The sequence below is a fragment of the Oryzias latipes genome, chromosome 20 (assembly GCF_002234675.1).
Source record: "Oryzias latipes chromosome 20, ASM223467v1".
In the NCBI taxonomy this organism is placed as follows: Eukaryota; Metazoa; Chordata; class Actinopteri; order Beloniformes; family Adrianichthyidae; genus Oryzias; species Oryzias latipes.
Genome location: NC_019878.2, coordinates 17,493,372 through 17,515,473, shown reverse-complemented (window position 1 = coordinate 17,515,473; position 22,102 = coordinate 17,493,372). Strand labels below are relative to the sequence as shown.

At 41.2% G+C, this 22,102-nt stretch overlaps 2 protein-coding genes across 2 annotated transcripts; one reads left to right on the top strand and one right to left on the bottom strand.

Annotated features, from left to right (window-relative positions):
• Positions 1–47: 47 nt before the first annotated feature.
• On the bottom strand, positions 48–11,708 carry usp12 (ubiquitin specific peptidase 12). The gene is made up of 9 exons (XM_004081056.4): positions 11,573–11,708; positions 9,193–9,273; positions 8,798–9,011; positions 8,418–8,653; positions 8,207–8,283; positions 7,525–7,608; positions 7,257–7,454; positions 994–1,072; positions 48–891 (listed from the first exon to the last, which is right to left on the bottom strand). The coding sequence occupies exons 1-9, from the start codon at positions 11,618–11,620 to the stop codon at positions 790–792; spliced, it is 1,119 nt and encodes a 372-aa protein (XP_004081104.1). The 5' UTR covers positions 11,621–11,708; the 3' UTR covers positions 48–789.
• Positions 11,709–14,125: 2,417 nt separating this feature from the next.
• rpl21 (ribosomal protein L21) lies at positions 14,126–17,372 on the top strand. The gene is made up of 6 exons (XM_004081054.4): positions 14,126–14,236; positions 14,863–14,940; positions 15,278–15,339; positions 15,669–15,781; positions 16,885–17,035; positions 17,250–17,372. The coding sequence occupies exons 2-6, from the start codon at positions 14,874–14,876 to the stop codon at positions 17,337–17,339; spliced, it is 483 nt and encodes a 160-aa protein (XP_004081102.1). The 5' UTR covers positions 14,126–14,236; positions 14,863–14,873; the 3' UTR covers positions 17,340–17,372.
• Positions 17,373–22,102: the final 4,730 nt, after the last annotated feature.

Sequence of the window (22,102 nt, the reverse complement as noted above, 5' to 3'; positions counted from 1 at the left end):
GAGTCATCAGTACACCTGTGGGATTCAGAAAGCAGAGCACCCCCCAATCTCTCTTACCGACTTTATTTCTTTTTCTTTAAAACAGAAAATGATCGCTTCACAACAGGCTTTTTCAAGCAAACCCTCACATTAAGCTTGCCAACACCTACAAAACGGTATCAAAAGTGCACCATAGTGTTAATACGTCTTTTCTAGGTCTGACATTTCCCAATAATATCTTCTTGTAATATTTATACAAATACCATTCTGTACACTGTAGAAATACACAGTCGAGTGAGTCCTATATAAGCACCCACCTCCCATGCATCCTCCTTTACATCCATAATCAAAACTCTTCATTCCAGTTAATAATATGGGGAATGAAGGGCCAGTTTAACATTATGATTTAAATACCCATTCATCCCACACCCGAGGCAAAAACTAGAGCACTACTCATACAACCAACTTCTGTACAACCCCTCATTCTTTTTTTTTTTTTAAAAACAATCTTGACACAGTTTTAATCATAATCGTCTCGTAGTCCCGGCAGCGGCGGCGGCGGTAGCAGCGGCGGCAGCAGCAGCGGAGGATGAGAGACGAGGAAGGACATGGCGGCCGGCAGGGCCGGCCGGTATGTAAGGGGGGAAACGTCCACGGCTGGACTGCAGAGCAGATATGAGTTACAGCTGTGCAGGCAGGTATGACGCCATGCAGGCGGCTGTGATGTGGTTCGCAGTCTGTGTCTCCCCTCAAAAAAAAAAGGAGGGAAAAAAATGTTTCCCCGTTTTATGAAAGACTCGGATCCACGTTTTAATCTCTGGATTGGTAAAAGAGGATGTAGCCTGACTCCGAGTTCTTGGAGATTTCAGAGGTGAGTCCGTAGAATTCTTCTATGGCTTGCGCATCAATTTTCTACAAAGAGCACGACAGGGAAGAAAGAAAAAAGAACCCACTTTTCTTATTAATGAAATGCATTACACTCAGATGGAAATGTGCAGAAACGAGCTCACTCACCTCCACAATATCATCATCAAAGAGCAACCAGAAGTCGTGACTTTTTACAATGGCAATGTAATGACCCCTGTTTGGACCGCTGAAAGGAAAGAAGACATTATTAGTTAGTCATGACTCAACCGTCACAGCATGCAGAGACAAGTATGGGCTCAAATGAGTTCAATATATACGAAAAATCAGATTGTAAAAACCGAAAAAACAAACAAAAAAAGAAACATTGAAAACGTAAAAAAGACTAAAAATAAAATTAAAAGAAATATTTAAGATTCGAAAAGGAAAATACACGTTTTCTAACTTAAAAGAAATGTTGGCAATTTGAAAAAAAATATTGTAAATTAAAAATATATATTTTAAACTTTTATGTAATTTAGATAACAATATTTCACTTCCGACAACAAAATGGGATGCGGATTTGAGCATCAGCACAGATGAAAGCTTTTGGTCAGAACTTTGTCTAAACACCTTTAAAATGACAAAAAGTCCAAATCTGCAGCTAATCCATTTCAAAACTCTACACAGAATTTACTACACTGGACAGAAGATGTTCAAGATGGGTCTCAGCAACTCAGACATTTGTCAGCACTGTGACAGTAATCTACCCGATAATTACATGCATGCACTGTGGTTCTGCACGCCTGTCCAGGCTCTCTGGCAGCAGGTATGTGCCGATCTATCAGTCTGGCTTAAGGTTTCAATCACAGCTTCACCGTCACTTTGTGTGCTTGGTGACATGAGTGCCATCGATGTTGAAGGAGGATTAGGCTCTATCATTTTCATAACTCTTTGCATTGCTAAAAAAACTATTTTAATAAATTGGAAAAGCAAGAAAATTATAAATATAAGTCAACACAGAAATCTGCTGCTTGATCATATCAGCTTGGAAAAAATGTCAGCCCAAAGTTCAAGTATCTTTGAAAGAATTCAGTCTCTCTGGTCTCCCATGGCTAACTCCATGACTTAGGGGGTGGGGGGGGCCTGGTCGTCGCTGCTCCTTGCCCTTCTGCCGTAGGCCGGGGTCGGGGCCTCCGGGGCCTGGCGGGGGATGGTGGGGGCTCCGTTGGTCGGGTCCGGCGCCTGGGTGGGGCGGGCTGGGGCGCTGCGTGGTCCTCTGGGCTTGGGTGTGGGGGTGCGTGGTGGGGGGGTGGGGTGGTGGTCTGGCTTGGCTTGGGGGGGTGGTCCCTTTGCCTGTGCTGGGGGGGGGTTGGCGGGGGGCGCTGCTCGGGGGGGGGGGGGGGGGGGGGGGGGGGGCAGCGGCGCTGGATGGGCTTCCCATCTACACCTGGGGCTGGGATCAGCCCTTCCCTGGCTCTGGGGCGGGACGGGACAACCCTCTTGGGGCCCCCGGTCGCTCTGGGTGTCATCCGCTTCGGCTGCGGGGTCTGGGGGGGGGGGGGGGGGTCTTGTCGGCCCTGTCCTGTGGGGGGGCATTCTGGGGGAGGGGGGGGGGGCCACTATTGGTACGGGGCAGGGGGGGTTGACGGGTCGGGGTCTCCGCTGAGGCCATCGGCGGTTTCCCCGGCCGGTTGGCTGCCTCGGTCCCGTCGAGGCCTGACCAGAGCTCTTCTAGGGCCGGCGTTTGGGGGTGGGGGCCTGGGCTTGCTCCAGGGGGGGGCCAACGCTTTCTGGCTCCTCTCTCTCTGTGTGGGGGGGGTGGTGCTGGGCCTGGGGTGTCGGCGCCTCCGGGGGTGGGGCCCCTGGGCTGGGTGGGCCTGGCCCCCTTGTTGGGGGGGGGGGGGGGGGGACAGCTGTTTGACCACCGGGGGACAGTCTATCAGCTGTCCCCAACTTGCCCCCTTCCTCATATAACCTCATAATAGGGTGAGGGGGTGGGGGGCTTAGCCTGCGATGAGCCTTGGGGGGGGGGTTTACTAGGCAGTGGCCCCCCTCCTATGGTTGCCGTATGGAGTGGGCCCCCCCTCTTTCGGTTTTATTTGCACCTTAAACATGTAGGGCCCTTGGTAGGGGGGGTGCTTGGACATCACTGCCAGCAAGCAGCAGATGTCCTCCTAGCACCCTACCCGCCAATTTTAAACGCACCTTAGACATTTAGGGCCCCTTGGTGGGGAGGGTGAGGGGACGTCACTGTGAGTAATCAGGAGATGTCCCCTTAGTGCCCTACCCGCCAATTTTAACTGCACCCCCCTTAGTACATACACCCCTCCCCCCCGTCAATATACACATCCCAACATAAACACACACACATGCACACACACACACTCTCAAACACACATACACGCACACACATTTTGCAAGGAAGGTGGGACCTAGGACCATCTGTCCCCTGCCTCTTCCCTGGTGGGGGGTACGGGCCCCTTTGCAACGGCGGCCGTGTCCCCGGGGTGCCGGCTTCCTGGGCCCGGCGGTGCTCTCTCCGCACGGTGGGGGGGTTCACATTACATCTGAGCCGGGGGTGTTCGTGTCCCTGGGGGGTGGGTTCTGGTCCTTGCTCCTGAGTGCTGGGCCCTGCCAAATTTCCAACTGTGGCCGAGCCTGGTCGGGCCATATTTACAACACCCCTTGTGGGCCCTCTTTTTTCCCCGGGGTTCCCCCCTCCTGGGCGGGGGCGGCGGGCCCCTGCCTCGCTCCTCCCTGGACCAACCGTGGGCCGGGCGGATGGCTGCCTGGAGTGCGGAGCGGGTCTCCCTTGGGGGGTCCTGGCTCGTACCTGGGGTTGGGGCGGGGGGATGCCCGGAACTCCTGGGTGGTGGTGGGGTGCTCGTCTGGGGCTGTGGGCGTCCTTCTCCGGTGGGGCCCTGTGTTGGGTTCTCCCGGCGCGGCGGGGGGGCTGCTCTCCTGGTTGGGCTGGGGCGGCGCTCTCTTTCCCTCCGTGCCTCCCTGCTCTCTGGCTCTGGGGGCCTTGCGGCGGCCCTGCTGGCCCTGGCCTGGGTGGCGGGCTTGGTCGCCCGGGCGGCGGTTGTTCCCTGCCGGTTCCCGTGTGGCGTTGGGGGGATTCCGGCTGCCGCTGCTGGTGCGGTGGGGGTCTTGGGGTGGGGATGGCTGGGCACTCTCCCTCCTTCTTTTCACGTTCCACCATCCATTTTAGAAGAACATAAACACTCACCTGAGCACAGGTGTTAGCTCAACAGCCTGAATGACTGAAATATTTCACACTAATTGGTTTTAAGGCATAAGTATGCGTGTGAACACTATCTGTTTTGTGTACATGTCGACAGGTGGACATTTTTGCAACTAACAGGTGTGTTTATAACATTTGAGTGTGTGTGTGGACAGGCTCCGCCCTTTTTTTTTTTTTTTTTTTTTTTTTACATTTAAACCTTACCATAATGATTAACAACCAGTCTCTTCTTTCTCTTTCGGCTTTTCCCATCAGGGGTCGCCACAGCGAATCATCCTTTTCCACCTCACTATCATGGACATCTTGTACTCTAACATTAGCCAACTTCATGTCCTCTGTTAAGACATCCATGTATCTCCTCTTTGGCCGTCCTCTTGCCCTCCTGCCAGGCAGCTCCATCTCCAACATCCTTCTACCAATATATCCACTATCCCTCCTCTGAACATGTCCAAACCATCTCAGTCTGGCTTCTCTGACTTTGTCGCTAACACAGGCAACATGAGCCGTCCCTCTGATGTACTCGTTCCTTATCCTGTCTAACCTGGTCACTCCTAAGGAGAACCTCAACATCTTCATCTCTGCTACCTCCATCTCAGCCTCTTGTCTCTGTCTCACTGCTACCGTCTCTAACCCATAGAGCAGAGCTGGTCTCACCACTGTCTTATACACCTTTCCTTTGAGTCTTGCTGGCACTCTTCTGTCACACAACACTCCTGACACTTTCCTCCACCCGCTCCAACCTGCCTGCACTCGCCTCTTCACCTCTTTTCCACACTCCCCATCACACTGAACTGTTGACCCCGAGTACTTAAACTCCTGCACCTTCTTCACCTCAGCCCCCTGTAACCTAACGCTTCTACCTTGATCCCTCTCGTTCAGACACATGTATTCTGTCTTACTACGACTGACCTTCATGCCTCTTCTTTCCAGAGCAAACCTCCACCTCTCTAGCTGTTCCTCCACCTGCTCTCTACTCTCACTGCAAATTACAATGTCATCCGCAAACATCATTGTCCAGGGAGATTCCTGTCTTACCTCGTCTGTCAGCCTGTCCATCAGCATAGCAAACAAAAAAGGACTCAAAGCTGATCCTTGGTGTAGTCCCACCTCCACCTTGAACTCCTCTGTCTGACCTACAGCACATCTCACCACCGTCATACTTCTCTCATACATGTCCTGAACTACTCTGACATACTTCTCTGCCACTCCAGACGACCTCATACAGTACCACAGCTCCTCCATCGGCACCCTGTCATACGCCTTCTCTAAATCTACCAACACACAATGCAGCTCCTTCTGACCTTCTCTGTACTTTTCCATCAACATTCTCAAAGCAAAAATGGCATCAGTGGTGCTCTTACGGGGCATGAAACCATACTGCTGCTCACAAATCTCCACCTTCTTCCTAAGCCTGGCTTCCACTACTCTTTCCCACAGCTTCATTGTGTGGCTCATCAACTTTATTCCTCTATAGTTGCTGCAGTTCTGCGTGTCACCCTTGTTCTTAAAGATCGGAACCAGAACGCTTCTCCTCCATTCCTCAGGCATCTTCTCACTCTCTAAAATCCTATTGAACAACCTCGTTAGAAATTCCACTGCTGTCTCTCCTAAGCACTTCCATACCTCCACAGGTACGTCATCAGGACCAACGGCCTTTCCGCTCTTGATCCTTTTCAGAGCCTTCCTAACCTCATCCTTTCCAATCTCTGCTACTTCCTGCTAACAACCAGTAAACTTGTTGCTTTATGCTGCTTCATGGTCTTATCCCCCTTCCCCTTCTATTATCACCCCCTACCCCCCCTCTCTCTAACGTCCCTCTCTCTTCTTCCCCTCTTTCCTTTTCCGTCCGGTCCAACACCAAAGATTTTCAGACATGTTTGAAATTAATAAAGTTTGGCCTCAATTACAAAAGGGGTTTATTCAGACATACCTTTGGTTTGTCTGAAGATTAATAACCCCTCTTGTTAAAGTAAAATATGTCCAACCCAAGAGGCCCTCAGCTCTCATGTGACTGCCCAGCTGTTGGACAGGACAAGTTAAAAAAAAAAATATATATATATATATATATATATATATATATATATATATATATATATATATATATATATATATATATATATATATATATATATATATATATATATATATATATATATATATATATATATATATATATATATATATATATATATATATATATATATATATATATATATATTATATTTTAGAAAATTATTGAAAAATTGAAATTCAAACTTTTTTATGTGAAAAAATATCATTTAACTTTAAGAAAAAAATACTAACATTTGACAAAAAGCAAACAAAAAAAACACTGTAGGCTAACAAGGACAAAACAACATGGATAAACTGGCAGCAACATTTTGGGTTACTGTGGAACTACAAGTTAACATCTTTACCAGTAGATTTCTGACCAAGACTCTGCGAACTATTTATTCACGCTGCACAAACACGATAGCAGAGCCAAAACAAAGCCCCGTGGACGGCTAGTAAACTTAAAAGACTTTTTGAATATTTACAACGAAATAAAAAAATATGTATATTTATTTGTAACAGATACCGTCTTGTGTTTTTAAATTTTGATTTTTCAGTCCTTAATGTACTATTACGCTCTGAGCCCATTGGCTACCGGGACATGATTGATTGCATTGACGATTGGTGATGGAAGTCATGAGCTGTGTCCGAATTCCCACCCTGATCCTTAACTCCTAAAAAACTATATAGTGCGGGACTATGTAGTGCCCTAGATTTTAAAAGCAATTTGGACACAACGCTCACTACTTTTCTTCCCTTCTTTTTCTTTTTTAATATGATGTCATTGATTTCAGGAAGTGATAATCTAATGATGAGAGTTTTGCAACAATCATTTATGAGTCCAATGTCTTCTGAAAATAAAAATGTTAATAGTTATTTAAAAAATTCATTTTAAATCATTTTTTTAGTAAAGGACATACATCTTATGAGGTTTAAAAGTTGATTCCTTAAGATGTTTGTCTGATAAAGATTGTAATGTGCCAGTGATTCCATGTGTTTTCTGTGTCAATAATCATCAGCACGTACCCCAAAATGGCAGTTAGGCTGTCAAAAAATTAAATACTTTGTAAGAAAGTAATTCGTTTTCATATCTGGGGATAATATGATGCTGATGCCTGTTTCTCCACATACATACCTCCCACAATGTACCACAACTGCGACCAGATCGTAAAGCCTCTCAGGATTGGTGGCGTCTCCTGACGTGTTGAAGAGGCGCAGTTCCAGGGGGAAGACGACCCGATAGGACAGTTTGGTGTAGCGCTGCAGCTGCTCCATGTACTTAAAGCGCTTTAGATGCAGAGCCAGGATCATCGGCAGCTTTTTGACACGCATCCTAAGAACAAAATGACACAAAAAGGGAATTAGTGCCCAACGTATGCGTGCAAGAATCTTGAAGCGCTCACCTCTTGTGTGCCTCCTGCTTGCTTCTACATTCTTCACAGTAGTATTTGTACTCACTGCAGAGCGTCTCCGTGTTACTGAAACCCCTGACAGATAAAGGAAAAAGGTTAATGCATGCTATAAAATGTTATGTAATACGAGCTCATTTATGAAGCTCTAATTAGACATTAATCGTCTAAAACTAAGCAACTTTCCCACGACCTCTATGAACATCATTTAGCAGTAATACTAGCCAAGTTTGGGATTCAGCGTCATGCACAGGCCTCTTCTGCTTCAGCAGTAAATATCATCACTGCAGCCTTGGTGGACTGATTTTTTCTTTTCTTTGCAGAGCCAACGTGATGAAAGGTTAAAAAATTGCTGCCAACACACACATCATTCTGTCACTTGATGGTTTTACAAACTTTCCCCGAGACAGCCGGGTTTAATGGGTCCACGGCTGCCACAGTTCATCCCAGCTGAGCTGAGCACTTTTTCAACACAAGGCTGACATCATGCTGAGGAATCAGCTCCATCCATCAATAAACAAAATATTTTACAAGTCACTTTTATTCGCTGCTTTAACTTGTGAAAAGCTTTTTATAAGAACTGCCCAAATTCAGTCTACGATTGCACTTTAACTGACAAAAGTTATTGTCGAGACAAAAATGAGGAAGTGATATGCATTCAACAAGTTTTCTTTACCTGAGACAGTGAGTGATGGAGGTATTCTGTTCTACATCCACAGAAAGATCCAGAAAATCCTCATCCTTGCTGCTTATCTGAGCAGAAAAAATATTTTCAGACACATGCAACTGAACTTGAAAAATATTAGTCTAATTAGATTAAATTAACCCTTTTTTTTAACTTTAGCAAACAGGATAGTGCAACTTAACAAAAAGCTGATGTAGCTCACTGTTTCACAGGTGAGGCAGCGGGTTTCATTGGTCAGAGTGCCTTGGAAGATCTCATGGACCCAGGTGGGTGCAGGCGTAGCATTGCTGTTGTTATTCTGGGAGTCCAATGTCCCATTGGCAAGGCGGCCATTGGTCTTCTCCTGCTTCCTTTCCTCTTGAAGCAGGTCAGCAATAGTGTTGAGGAGATAATTCAGGAACTCGTGGGCATCCTGCTGCATGTAATTGTCAAACAGCTCTGAAATGTAACAGATTAAGCCGTTACAACAGGATCATTTGTAATCTACATCCTGAAGACATCAGAAATATATGTTTATCTGATCCAGTGAAGAATTTATTCTCAGCTGTGATTTCCTCACAAGTTTGATCATTCTCCACTCACCATTTTCCTTGCGTAGCCGTGTGATGAACTTCTTGGGTGGTATGACACCCACTTTCCTCTTCTGGTTGGCAATACTGTGGAACAGGTCAGCGAGGCAAGTGAGCAGGTTCTCCTTCCGTCGAGGCTGACTGCGGTAAGCCAGGATCTTCTCCCGGAACGGCCGGCAGAAGTAAAGGGCCTGCAGCACCGAGTTGCAGTAGCAGGTGTTCCCAAACTAAAAACACAAATAAATAATGTACAATAACCCAAAAATAATAACTGTCAAAAATCTCATGAATTAAAAACAAAAAAATGTGCTAATAAAAAAGCTGCTGAGAGCTGCTTAAGAGTATCATTTAAATTAGGTGAAACAGTTTTAAATAAATAAAGTTTTGCACTTCAAATCAGTCACTTACATTGACCAGACCAAAGTAGTGCTCGTTGACCGGAAACTGCTCAGATCCAATCTCTTTCTCCAGAGCAGAGGCATTGGCGCCCTAAAACACCACAACATACAAGCACCAAGAGTCACCTTACCTTTGTTAAAATAACACAAACACATTAGTAACACTTTTACATGCAACCATGATTTTAAAGGTCACATTTTGGTCAAAAGGTTAAAGTTTTGAGGCTCAAAAGGACAGATTTTAAAAATATTTTTGTCATTTCAAGAATACAATCACCATCATCATATATGTTTTTCAGCTCATGAGCCAGCATCTAATCTTGTTACAAAGAGTTATTTAATTAAAACTGATTTTCGACCCTGTTTGGGTGAATGTATCAGACCGAGCATTGAAAGTAAATAGATTTTGAACATTATTTTGAAGCTATTTAAGTGAAACTTAAAAACTAGTCACCATAACTTGTTAACATTTAATAAGCGATAAACTGAGATTAGGTTTTTTCTAGGGGGGTTGTTACCTCTAAAGCCCATGTCAACTTGGAAAAAACTATTAGGAATCCTTTTATTTAAAGGAATTGGTGCCAAGTTGCTTCCAAATCTATGTGCACCAATCAAATGCATCTGAACTATTTTTAAACTCAAATACTCAGTCTGCACAACAACTTGTTAAAAAATAAATAAATAGAGAGAGAGACTGAATAAGAAGATAATTTTTATGTTATCCAAAACAAAATGTAGGTAGCGGTCCACAGAGTAACAATTACAATTTCATCAAAGCTAAATTGTTTTTACTTAATAGATTTGTTTTCTTTCATTTTTTTAGACTATTAAAACATTCCTGCATAATATGGTCCCAGATGAGTGGAAGAGTGAGGGAGAGAGGGAAGGAAGGCAGGAAGGGGTGGAGGGAGGGATGAATGTTGGATTTCCACAAGTACTTATTCATAATCCATAAGTCAGTCCATCATTTTCATCGATAACAACTTCCATTCTTCTCAGTAGGTAAAATGGTGAGGTCTGATAACGATGTTGGATGAAAAAGTCCGTCTTAGAGTCTTCACTTTGGTTCATCCCAAAGGATGGTTAAGGAGAGGCCTCTGTGCAGACTAGTTCTTCCACACCAAAGACGAGGGTCTTTGTGGATCTTCCTTTGTGTACTGGTACACAGTCATATTGAAACAGCAACAAAAACATCCTAAACCTATCCCCCCAAAGACAGTTGACAGTATCGAAATGTATTCATAGTTTCTTTCACTACAACAAAGGATCCAAGCCCAGTTTCAGAAAAACAAACATAATCCTTCCTTCAACAAACTTCACATTTAGCACAGTGCAGTCAGACCAACATCAAACCCAAACACATCCATGTGATTGCTACATGGAAAACCTGAATTTCTTACTCCAAAGAACACATCTCAACTGCTTTACGGTCTGGTGATGTTATGCTTTTATACCAATGAATCAGATCTTAAGTGCAGAAATTTCCATGTCATGTGTCTCATGATCTGCTCACTCGAAGCCCACATAAACTGACGGACACTTTGTGGTTAAGCTGATGTCCCTCCAACTATGGTATGAAATCACTGACTTGTTGTAGGTGGGATCCTAATACAATCCCACCCTGGAATTCACTGAGCTCCAGAGTGCAGCCCATCATTTCACAGGTGTTTGTATAAACAGCCTCCATTCCTGAATTCTATTTATTTTTAGTACTTTTTGCAACAAAACGTGGCACCATTATATATATAATAAACAAGCTTTCAGTTAGTATAACGGTTATTTTCGAGGAGGATGCTGTCAACTTCTGAGGGAAAAAGCACTTCTAGAGATGTAATCCTAGTATCACCACTGTCGAGCAAACTGTCTGAAGAACAACTGCGCAGCTAATAATCTGTGTCGTCATTGCCAACACTAAAACTGTTATTTGATAGTAGTTGACGCTGCAGCATCACTACAATGTTCAACGCTTCCCTCAAAACACAGTCCGGACGTGTTTTTATCGGAAGTTTTCCTCAATCCAGTTGCTGGGAAGCTAAACATTGCTTTAGCTTCACATTAGCAAGCTAGCTTTGAACCCCTACAGCAGGTGCACAGTCACTACAACCAAATAGGGCGTGTAAATATGAAAATAATAATAATGGAGCATTAACTTTAAGTAAATAAATAACAAATATAAACATTCAAGGATTTGCGGCAAAAGCGAAGAGGCTCAGAAGGAGGAGGGTGGCTGCTCGGTTAGCATCAGAAACCTCCTCGGCTAGCACGGGAATCCGATTTTCACTGTTTTCATTTAAAATTCCGAGATTTAAATCTCAAATAACATAGTACTGTCAGTTTCTACATAGGCAAAAAGTCCTAATAATCACTATGTAAAACTGCCGTCCACTTACCATGGTACAAAAAGAGGCAAATTTGGAAACTGTCATTAGGATTTCCATTCGGCTAGCGCCATCTTCCACAACACCGCCGCGCGCTGACAAGACTGCTTAGAGAGGACGAAATACTGCTGAGCTCGCGGAGGACGGAGCTGGACGCGAGAGCACTCACCGCACACTACTTCCGGTTTCGCTTCTGCAGTCAGCCCTCTTTGATTAACTCAATGTACTTTCCGAAACTGCCATCTGTGTGAATGATTAATAGATTTATCAGAAAATATTTAAATTGATTATGTGAACAACATAATATCGTATATTTATTTTATAATGGCAGTTATACGAGTTGAAGAAATTAGATTGGTAAATCTAATTACTCTTAATCACAAATACCACCATTAGCTTGTACGTACAGAACATGACACATTGAAACTATACAATATTGAATTTGTCAAATTATTTAAATTAATTGCCTAGATGTGATCCTATATAATTCCCCTCCAGTTATATTTTACCTAGCTTTTTTTTCTTTACCTAAATTATCTTCATACTGTTCTTAATTTCTGATCCCTGTTGAAGTGCAGGTCATTGAAAAAAATCAAAAATTATTAAAGAATCAAATGACAAAGACGAAATACATATTAATTACGTAAGTAGACATGCCATTATTACAGAAATCAGTATAATATGTCCAAATCAAGTGCCAAAAATAAGTGAATATTGTTAGTCATTAGAAAATTACTGTCACCACAAGAGGGCACAATTCAGGTCTTTTGTGTCACTGTCCCAAGTGCGGGTAAATTCAGAAGGTTGTGTCAAGAGTGGCATTCGATGTAAACTAAATCGAACAAATCATGAACCAAACTTTGACTCCAGATAATTTTTGGTCTGGGTTAACACTGACCGCCACCAATGCTACTGGTGCCAGTGGAGATTAGACTTCTGTACAAGGAAGAAGCCATGTTAGTTGGCAACAAAACCAAAAGAAAGAGATGTGTTGGACTTGGAGTGTGGAACTTTGAATGTAGGGATTTTGACAGTGACAACTACACAGTTGAATGACATGTTGGAAAAAAGAAAGGTGGATATCCTGCATATTCAAGAGAATAGATGGAAACGAGAAAGGGTAATAAATTAGGAGCAGGTTCCAGCTGTTTTATCACAATGTGGTTGGAAAGAGGAATGTAGTAGGAGTGATCCTGAAGGGGGAGTTCATCAAAAATATTCAAGGGGAGAAAAGAGTCTGATAGGAGTGTAACATTGGGTAACAGGTGACAGCTAAAGTGATCTGGGAGATTGAGAGGAAGGTATTTGTGTTGTATGGAATGAGGAAAAGAGATAAGGAGACTTGGTGGTGGAAGGAAGAAGTTCAGGAATGTGTTAAGAGGAAAAGGTTTTCAAAGAAAAAGTAAAATGCTTAGAGGACAAAAGAGAGCAGACGGCAGTACAGTGAGATGCATCACATGGTGAAGGTGGAGAGGGCAAAGATTAAACAAAGGGCAAATAAGGACCTGCATGACAGGTTGGACATAAGGAGGGAGTTTGTATCAGTTAAGGCAGACAACAGAGAAGGATGTGCAGCATGGTAGGTTGATCAAGAACAGCAATGGAAATGTGTTGACAGGTTCCAAAAGTGCAAAGGAAAAGATGGAAGGAGAACTTTGAAGAGCTGATAAATGAGGAAAATGTTAGAGAGCCCGGTGGAAGTGACACTGAGGTAAGAAAATGATTGAAGAGAAAGAATAGTGGAAAGACGTCCAGGTGTCCAAGTGAACATTTGTTAGTAACAGTGTGGTTTCATGCCAAGGAACACACATGTGCAATATTTGCTTCTACTGCTGTAGAAGGACACAAAAGGTCAGAAGGAGCTGCATTGTGTCTTTATAGATGTAGAGAAAGTCTTTGTCAGGAGAGATGAGATGGAATACGTTGGAGGACGTTCAGAGTGGCAGAGAAGCTCACTGGAGTTGTGCAGGACATGTTTGAAAGCTGGATGACAGTGGTGAGATGTGCTGTTAGTGGGACGGAAGAGTTCAAGGTGGAGGTGAAACAGACAGCTTTGAGCTCCTTCTTGTTTGCTTTGGTGATAGACAGACTTGACAAATGAAGTTAGACAGAAATCTCCATGGGTCATGATTTTTAGAGAGGACACTGTTCTGTAGACAGAGCAGAAAGGAGGTGGAGGAACATCTAGACAGGTTGAAGTTCGCTTTGGAAATAAGAAGGACTATATATATAGATACACTTTATTTGCAAACGACTGATCAAACAGGCAATTGGCCATTATTCATCAGTGATGACTCTGTAACAATTACATATAACCAAGGAAAAAGAAATAAAATAAGTAACATGACAAAATCATGACAAGAATAAAAAAAGACCCTCACTCACACTCACATATTTGTATAAGACGTCTTAGAATAAATAATTTTTTTTGAATATGTCCAATAGTAGTTGCACCCTCGTTATACACACATTTGAAAGCATTTAGATAGTTTTCTTGTAGTTTTATTTAATAACGTGAAATTAGGATGAATATGTATACGTAATATGTCCCTCGCTACTCTTTCAGTTTTTAAATCAGGCACAGCTGCGGTCTACCTAAACCCTCATGGAAAAGGCGGAGTTTGGGGGCCTCAAATCTCCCTTTCCGCCGTACCCGCCATCTTGTTGAGACCGGGGGTAAGACCTTCTCTTCTTAAATTTATATTTTTCTCATTAACTTTAACATTTTAGTGTTGCCAAAGTAACTTAGAGACGAAATGGATAGAAAAAAATATTTGCATTCAGTAATTTTGATGTTTCTTAACGTTTTACTCTGTAGAATAATGGACGCTGCATGCTAGCATGTCAGTGGCGTGGCTCTCCATGCGGCCTGATAGGCTTAGAAACGTTGTTTTTCCTCGATGATAATATACTTTTTCTTTGTAGTTATAGCTATATTAGATGCTTTAAAATTTCCGCATTGATGACTGCGCCATTAAAACGACGCAATCTGTTACGCTGTAATATTTTTGTTCGGTAAGACACTGTCACTGCTTGAAACATTGGATTTCACTGCTGTGTAGAGACCACTAGAGTCAGACTTAGTTCCCAATTAAAATCCCCCCTGTCACACTTAAATGCGCAAAGTAATAGTTTGCTTATGGACATAAAATGTTTTATTTTTGTCAGCTTACTGGGTATTTTCTGACAACTGTTCAGGTTAAGTCCCTAAAATCAGACCAAATTTTGATCAACACTGGCTGACCAAGTATACAAATGCGTTTTTTTTGTATTAATTTTATACACTATATTTTTTTGGCTAGTTTAAAACATCATGACGAACACCAGAGGCAAGAGGAGGGGGACGAGGTACATGTTTAGCCGGCCATTCCGCAAGCATGGTGAGTATGTCTAAAATAAACTCTTTTAAGGGACTTATTAAAAACAAGTATATTCTATTAGAACTGTTTACTTTTTAAAGTTAAATTGATAACAAATTGCATTATTTTCACATGGATAATATAATGACGTACTATTTTTGTTGCACGATAAAAGGTAAAAACAAATTTGCCATCAAAACACATATTTTGAAGTTGTTCTAATATGAATCAGAAAAATGCTTATCGTTGCACCATTTTAACTCGGACGTTAAAAGAAAAGTAGTGATGGTTTACTAAAGCTGTCTTTAAATTCTGCAGGCCCGGTATGGTTTACTAAAGCTGTCTTTAAATTCTGCAGGCCCGGTCCCTCTGTCCACATACATGCGCATCTACAAGAAAGGAGACATTGTTGATATCAAGGTGAGAGATGGCAAAGAGTCCTTTTGAATAGATTTTTGTTTCTTACTTGAACCTTTTAATGTGGACATTTTAAAATATAGTTTACTAAACTGATAGTTTTCCATAGTTTACTAACCAGTTACAGCTTGTCTTTCTTTAATAAAAAATGTATATCAAAATTGAATGTTGTAAATATCTGATCTAAAAGTATTGTCACATGTAATGTCAAACATGACCTGCTTTCTAAAAAGTGATTCTATTTGAATAATTTTGTCAACACTAAGAAATATCAGTACTATGTTGTTGTTTGTTTGTCACGGAGTCTTGTTGTTGTGGCTTTGCCATTCCAGGGCACAGGTACCATTCAGAAAGGAATGCCTCATAAATGCTACCATGGGAAGACGGGACGTGTGTACAATGTTACCCAGCATGCCGTTGGCATCATTGTCAACAAGCAAGTCAAGTAAGTGGAATCTGGCGTAGGACTTCATGAAATATTGGAGTTTAATCTTGGACTGAACTTTGAAAAGATGCGTTTTCTTTGGAACCTTCAGTTTTTTTTAAACAGCAGTCTTGTCATTTGCTACATGAAAACATCAGTTGTGATTAAAGAAATATTTTTAATCTAATTTTGACAACTGGATTGCGTGTTTCAGTGAAGCCACACTGACAGACACAGGCTGAAGACAACAAAAACCGTTTTAGGGTCGCACTGATGTACACATGTTTGTGTATATTTTATGCTTTTGCATTTCTGCAATGCAACCATCTCCTCAACTCTTACAGGAGAGCCTCAAGTTAGTGTTGAATCTTGTGAAACTTTTCATTTCCCTGTTCAGTTTTTCTAAAACGGGGGAAAAAACCCAACAGGTATTATTTATTGTTAATTTGGTGAGAACTGAGCAGCCCGAAGTGCTTCCTGTAGAAATTCACTGAAGGGAGTATGATTATGATAGTTGTCTGTTTACTTCACTCTTTGGCAAATAAAATGTTTTAATAAACTATGCATTAAATTGTCCCGCATTAACACCGGAGCTGTAGCTCCAGTCTTAATACACTCTGACCATTAATGCGATCAAAGTGAATCTGTTGATTCTGTCGCAGAGAAAAGCTGCTTTGAGCCGTTGTGCAATACTTTGTTAGTAATTTATTGCACGTTGGTGCGAAGGTGTTATGGAAAAACCACTTTTCAGGATCGGACGATTCACAGTGATCGCATAGGTGGTCAAATAGCTACGGGATGTCAAAAAGAGTCTGTTATTTAGGTGTTGCATTTGACGTCTCCATTGTTAAAGATGTTGGATTCATGGTGACTTTGTCAAAACGCAGCGGTCTGTGTTTTCACCCCACTTTCACTTTGCCATGTGGGACCTTTATGTCCCCAGTGGTCATTCATGTGGGGAAAAGTAGTCCATCCTTGCATTACCCAGCCTAACTTTGTGTTTGTGCCGGGACTTTGTTTAGGAGACAGTAAGAGCGTGCTGATGAATGTATGTTGTTTTGATGCTGATTGATGCTCAGTTATACACATCATCATTATTACATTTCATTTTGTATTTTTCACAGAGGAAAGATCCTGGCCAAGAGGATCAACGTGCGCATTGAGCATGTGAAGCACTCAAAGAGCAGAGACAGCTTCCTGCAGCGCGTCAAAGCCAACGAGGCCAAGAAACTGGAGGCCAAGCAGAAAGGCACCTGGGTGGAACTGAAACGCCAGGTATGCATTGACCTATCATGACCCTTACCTTAACCTGACAAATTATTGCAATTGTAGTTGTAAAGAAAGTTGTGTTGTCATTTTTCAATAGTGAGTCTTTTTTTAGTGTTTTTTTTTTTTAGAACAAACAACTTGAAACAGTTTTTGCTGAAAATATCCCAAATATCTTGTGCTCCGTTTTCAATTTGGGTAAAATTTTCTTTTGTCTCCACAGCCTGCACCTCCCAGTGAAGCTCACTTTGTCAGCACAAAGAAAAATGAGCCTCAGCTCCTGGAGCCCATCCCTTACGAATTCATGGCATAAAGTGCCCAATAAAACAAAGAAATTTGTACACAACCTGATTGTCTTCGTCTATTTTATTTTTTATTTTTGTATGAGCTGTCACTCGGTGATGATTTGCCTCCTTTGATTACAAATGAAATCACTGTTATTTCATTTCACCGGCGAGCTGAGAGTGACCAGCAGAAGTAGCATAAGCACTGTTTTATGTCCTGTCCATATGTCTGCATGGAGAGCTGAACTGTAAAGAAAACAACATTGAAGTCTTGTAATAGAAAAGGTAAATATATGCAGAGATTTAGTAAATTATCATAAAGAGGTTTTCTGTTTAAACCTGTGAGTTTACAGCTAATGTTCTTACTCATAATCTGTTCTGGTGGATTAAGAAGTAAAGTGTGCTTTTAAGCCACAATACCATATAAAAAAAATCATTAAATTTCTCTGTAATACTAAAGAAAAACCAGAAACCTATAATGCTAAAAAAATGGGATGTCTCAGAAATCCACTGTTCATCCTCTAGGACAGGGCTGTGCAACCTGAGGCTCTGAAGAAGCAGGTTAAAAAAAGGGATCAAATAAGTGACATGGGAAACCAAATGTCAAATTTCATTTAATTCATTCACAAATAACTGAAGCACATTATGCATCACTGCCCTCTTGACTATAGTACCCACAATGCTCCAACAGTAAGTCAATTGGTGCTGCTTCCCAAAGTTGAACATTTTGACAGGTTTTTGCTGTTAACCACAGAAAATTAACATGAAATCGCTACATTGGGCTATAAGTCAAACTATTATTGAGGGAAATTCAAAGATTGTAAATGTTTATACAATCCAGAAAATACGATCAGAAAAACTTTATTTAAATTCAGTTTGTTAGCTGAGATGCATCAACAATGATACAATGAATTGAGTAGTTTAAAAAAAATCACTGATGACATCACACTACCTACGACTAGATTTGCTGCATTGAGATGAGTGTGTGGTCTTTTATTTTGAAACAAGTCATGTGAACCCCCGTCAAAGTTATACACCCTTTCATATTTTCACTTTTTATAAACATGTTTTACACAAAAGAGAATTTATATTTATAACATTATCATAAATGCAAACCTCCATCTAATTTTTCTAAATAATTTGTGGCTTTTACTAGGTTATTTTCTTCTGTGAATTATTTAAATTCATCACAAGTTGGTTCCTGTATTGATATGTAATAGTATCTATTTTTTGTTTAGGAGCCAAATGGCTTACGTCCGAACTTCAGTGCATTTGTTAGACAAGTTGACAAGTGACTGAAACAGATTTGATGTGCAGAGCATATAGATGCTGTGAGCTAATTTCCCATGGAAAGCAGGCTTCTTGTCTCCAGTAGGTGGCAGTGTGCACCAGAATGTGCAATGAGGAGGAGAGCATTGCATGTGCTGCAGGACAAGTCAAGCAAATAATGCAAAGAAATGCAGAACCTGGTTGAGTTACAAGTATATATCTGGGGGAAAAAGTAATCTGAAGCATGAAATGATCTGCCCCTAAAGCATTGTTCCATATTTTGCAACATTACAACATATTACCGCTAGTTTCCAATCTTTGAGCTTTTGTTGACTTCAGCGATTTGAAATTGGCCTTATTTAGTTACTTGTCGTTTATCAGTGTAAAGCGGATAATGTTAAAGCCAAATTATCCTTTTTGATGAGATTTAAAGGCTGCCAGCTTTCTGAAGAGTTGAAAAATCTAAAAACCCTTGAAAAAGATATAATTGGCTTAAAATTAACATAAAAATAAGAATCATAAACTATACTTTTTAGAGTATATGTTTTATAACTGTCTCGTGACCAGGAGTAGCGCAACACAAACTCATTGTTTATCACTTCTGCAGACTGTTGTACACCACTGTCTAGTTTCAGGTCCCTTTTGAATTTTAACGCTGTTTTAGGGGTAGTTAAAAATGTTTTCAATAAAGTTTAACACAAATTTAGCCTTTTTTGAGATTTGTAGGAAGAAGAAACATTTCTTAAAAGGAATATTTTTTATTTGTCCGCTCTTTTGCACCTCTGATCTTTGCTGCAGCTTAAAAGAGGTGTTGGAAAAGCTGATATGACCCGTAATATTGTTTTTTTTTTATTTAGAATGATCAGTTCCACAATATTCTTACTATAGTATTTATTTAATAACAGTTGGTTTTGTTCAGTTTAGTTCTCAACTGGGTTTTGAACGAACTCTGCTAGTTGTGCACTTATTTACTGGGAAATAAATGTAATTTTTTGTGTTATATAAAACAAAGAAGACGAGGATTCATACATGTGTGCGTGGAGCCCTTCATGTGTGCTGTTTAATCAGTGGAGGCTATATGGCTGACTGGTTATGTGACTAATAGCTTATCTCATCCCACCTTTTACCCAATATTTGCACAAATTAGGACCAGTTTACAGAGACGTTAAAGCCCAGAAAGAAAACAAAATTCAGCCGAGTAAAAGGAATTTGGATGAAAATTTCTTCAGGTGCATCACATGATCCTATATATGAATTCATTTGCAAAAAAGAAAAAAAGGTGGTGCAGAAGAGGCTCGCCAATGTTACAATGGTTTTACTCTTTCATTTGTAGATTAGACAGCAGAGGTTGTTGCTCTTCACCTTTATAACCTTATTTGGCTAAGGTCAGGGAATTCAGACACCAGCCTTATCAGCGTGGAGTAATAAGTGTCCAACAGCCTGAAAAGATAAAATCAGAAAAAAACAAAATGTAATCAATCAATGAGCAGCTTGGCAGCCAAAGCTCTTGGTATTGATTGGCAGTTTGCATTTTGCTGCAAGTATTAGGATAGGTAAAAAAGTCATCTCTGGGTTTATTTTTTGCAGCTTTAAGCCTAAATTGTGATCAATTGATTCAAAACTAAACTACACTTTTCTGCACCAGTGGAAGTTGTTTCTTTTATTGGAAGTATTTTCACTTTTCCTACAGTATTTTCTGAAATCATGCGCGTTTTCTCACTGATGCACACCGGAGTCATGCGTGGCACTGACTCATGGGAGTTACTGATTGAAGAAAAGCAAAGCAAACACAGAGACAGGGAAAGCAAGCAAGTGGGAGGGGAGAGGACAGAGCAGGCCTGTGGATAAAAGCTGTGGACTCTTTAATCACACACGTTTGACACTCACAGATTGAGTCTGTCAGCTCAGACAGCAGTTCGAAGCAGCTGCATCGACCCACCTGTTACATATTAACCCCCCCACACACCCGCAAACAGTAGATAATGGCCTGTGGGCACAGAGTTTTGTGTGCAAAATGCAGATATGACATTTCACAATAATCAGGATTTTTCCTGAACCACTTCAGGACTTAAGAATCAGTTTTATATGAGAGTGGAGTATTAGTTAAAAAAATAAAAAAGTGCATTGACGTTTTACAGTCACATTGCATCCAAAAGTGTCTCATTCAATAGTCAAGCTCACAGGAGAGTCAAATTTGTGGCAGAAAGTGTGGGAGGGATTTCATAATCAGCCCAAGGATTTGACAAAGCAGGAAAATGTCACAGCAGGCTGAACGCACCTATGTGTGTGATAGGAGGGTCTGCCATCCCTGTGGTTATCAGAGACAGCCAGCAGGTGTAGGCATGGCCTGAAACGCGGATATTGGGCCAGCTGTATTGATCCTGTCCCCTTGGCAGCACAGATAGAGGCAGCGGTGGGGTTGGTGGTGTGTTTGTTGTGTGTGTGTGAAGTCAGCTGACCCAGGCAGGCATACCTGAAGCGTGGGAGGTAACACCCAACAGGCTCTCAATAGGCCTTGTTCAGAAAAGTCAGTCAAAGGTTTCTCATGAGAGCAGAGCATGGGCACAAAGGGTGATCTGGAATGTTTGGACAGGCAGATAGTATTTTTGAATTGTTTGTGTATTTTTTTAAGGTTAGATGTAAGTTTTAAAGTGGATTAGTAAAAGCATATTGAAATATGATAAGGGGTTTGTTGGTCAAAGTATCTAAAAAATATATATTACAGATACATATTATTGGTCAATTAACACCCAGAAGGAACAGAAAAATAACTTTTTAGAAAATGCAAGAAAACAAAAAAACATGTATTGACTCAAAAACGGCTAAATGACCCTTTTCAAACAGTATTTAAGTGTACTACAAGTTAACTTTCTTGTAGTTAAAATAAGGCAGTATACTTGAATTTTAAATTTTATATACCGTCTATCGATAAAAAAAAGAAATTTTCCAATTTAGTCAGACGTTTTCAATAGTATACTTTCCACACTAAACTTGCATGGTCCGTATTTACAATCAAGAATACTTCACAAAATAAACTTCAAGTGTACTCCTTTCTGCTAAGGGAAGTAGTAAAATGTTAATGATTTTCAAACAAAAAAACATTTTATTAGAATTTCCTTGTTTCTAATAACTGTGTTTCTGTCTGTCACCTATCTCTTTTTAGGAATAGTCAGAATAACACACATGCGTTCATTTTGAAACTTTTAAAGAAATATTCTGTATTTACCAGTGACAGCAGAGTCAAAACAATGCCGCAAGCCAACCTATTTCTCTTTCTTTGACTTTGATAAAACAAAAAGACACTTTCAATTAACAGTGGAGGCAACCTAACAGTAAATCCATAAAAAATTCGAAACAAACGTGATTCAATATTTAGTTTTTAATATTTAGTTGTTCTGTGATTCATTCAGGTTGACTCTGCTTTTAAGTTTTTGTCTCTGCTTTATGGGTTTTAAAAGCTCTCACTACAGAGCAGTTTCTGGCAACAATAAATCACAACTATCAGAGAGCGTTATTAGAGTAG

Coding starts and splice junctions, on each gene's coding strand:
- rpl21 (XM_004081054.4), top strand. CDS start 14,874: ATGACGAACACCAGAGGCAAGAGGAGGGGGACGAGGTACATGTTTAGC. Junction 14,941..15,277: donor CCGGCCATTCCGCAAGCATG/GTGAGTATGTCT, acceptor TAAATTCTGCAG/GCCCGGTCCCTCTGTCCACA. Junction 15,782..16,884: donor ATTGTCAACAAGCAAGTCAA/GTAAGTGGAATC, acceptor TATTTTTCACAG/AGGAAAGATCCTGGCCAAGA.
- usp12 (XM_004081056.4), bottom strand. CDS start 11,620: ATGGAAATCCTAATGACAGTTTCCAAATTTGCCTCTTTTTGTACCATG. Junction 9,012..9,192: donor ACTACTTTGGTCTGGTCAAT/GTAAGTGACTGA, acceptor TTGTGTTTTTAG/TTTGGGAACACCTGCTACTG. Junction 892..993: donor TTGATGATGATATTGTGGAG/GTGAGTGAGCTC, acceptor TGCTCTTTGTAG/AAAATTGATGCGCAAGCCAT.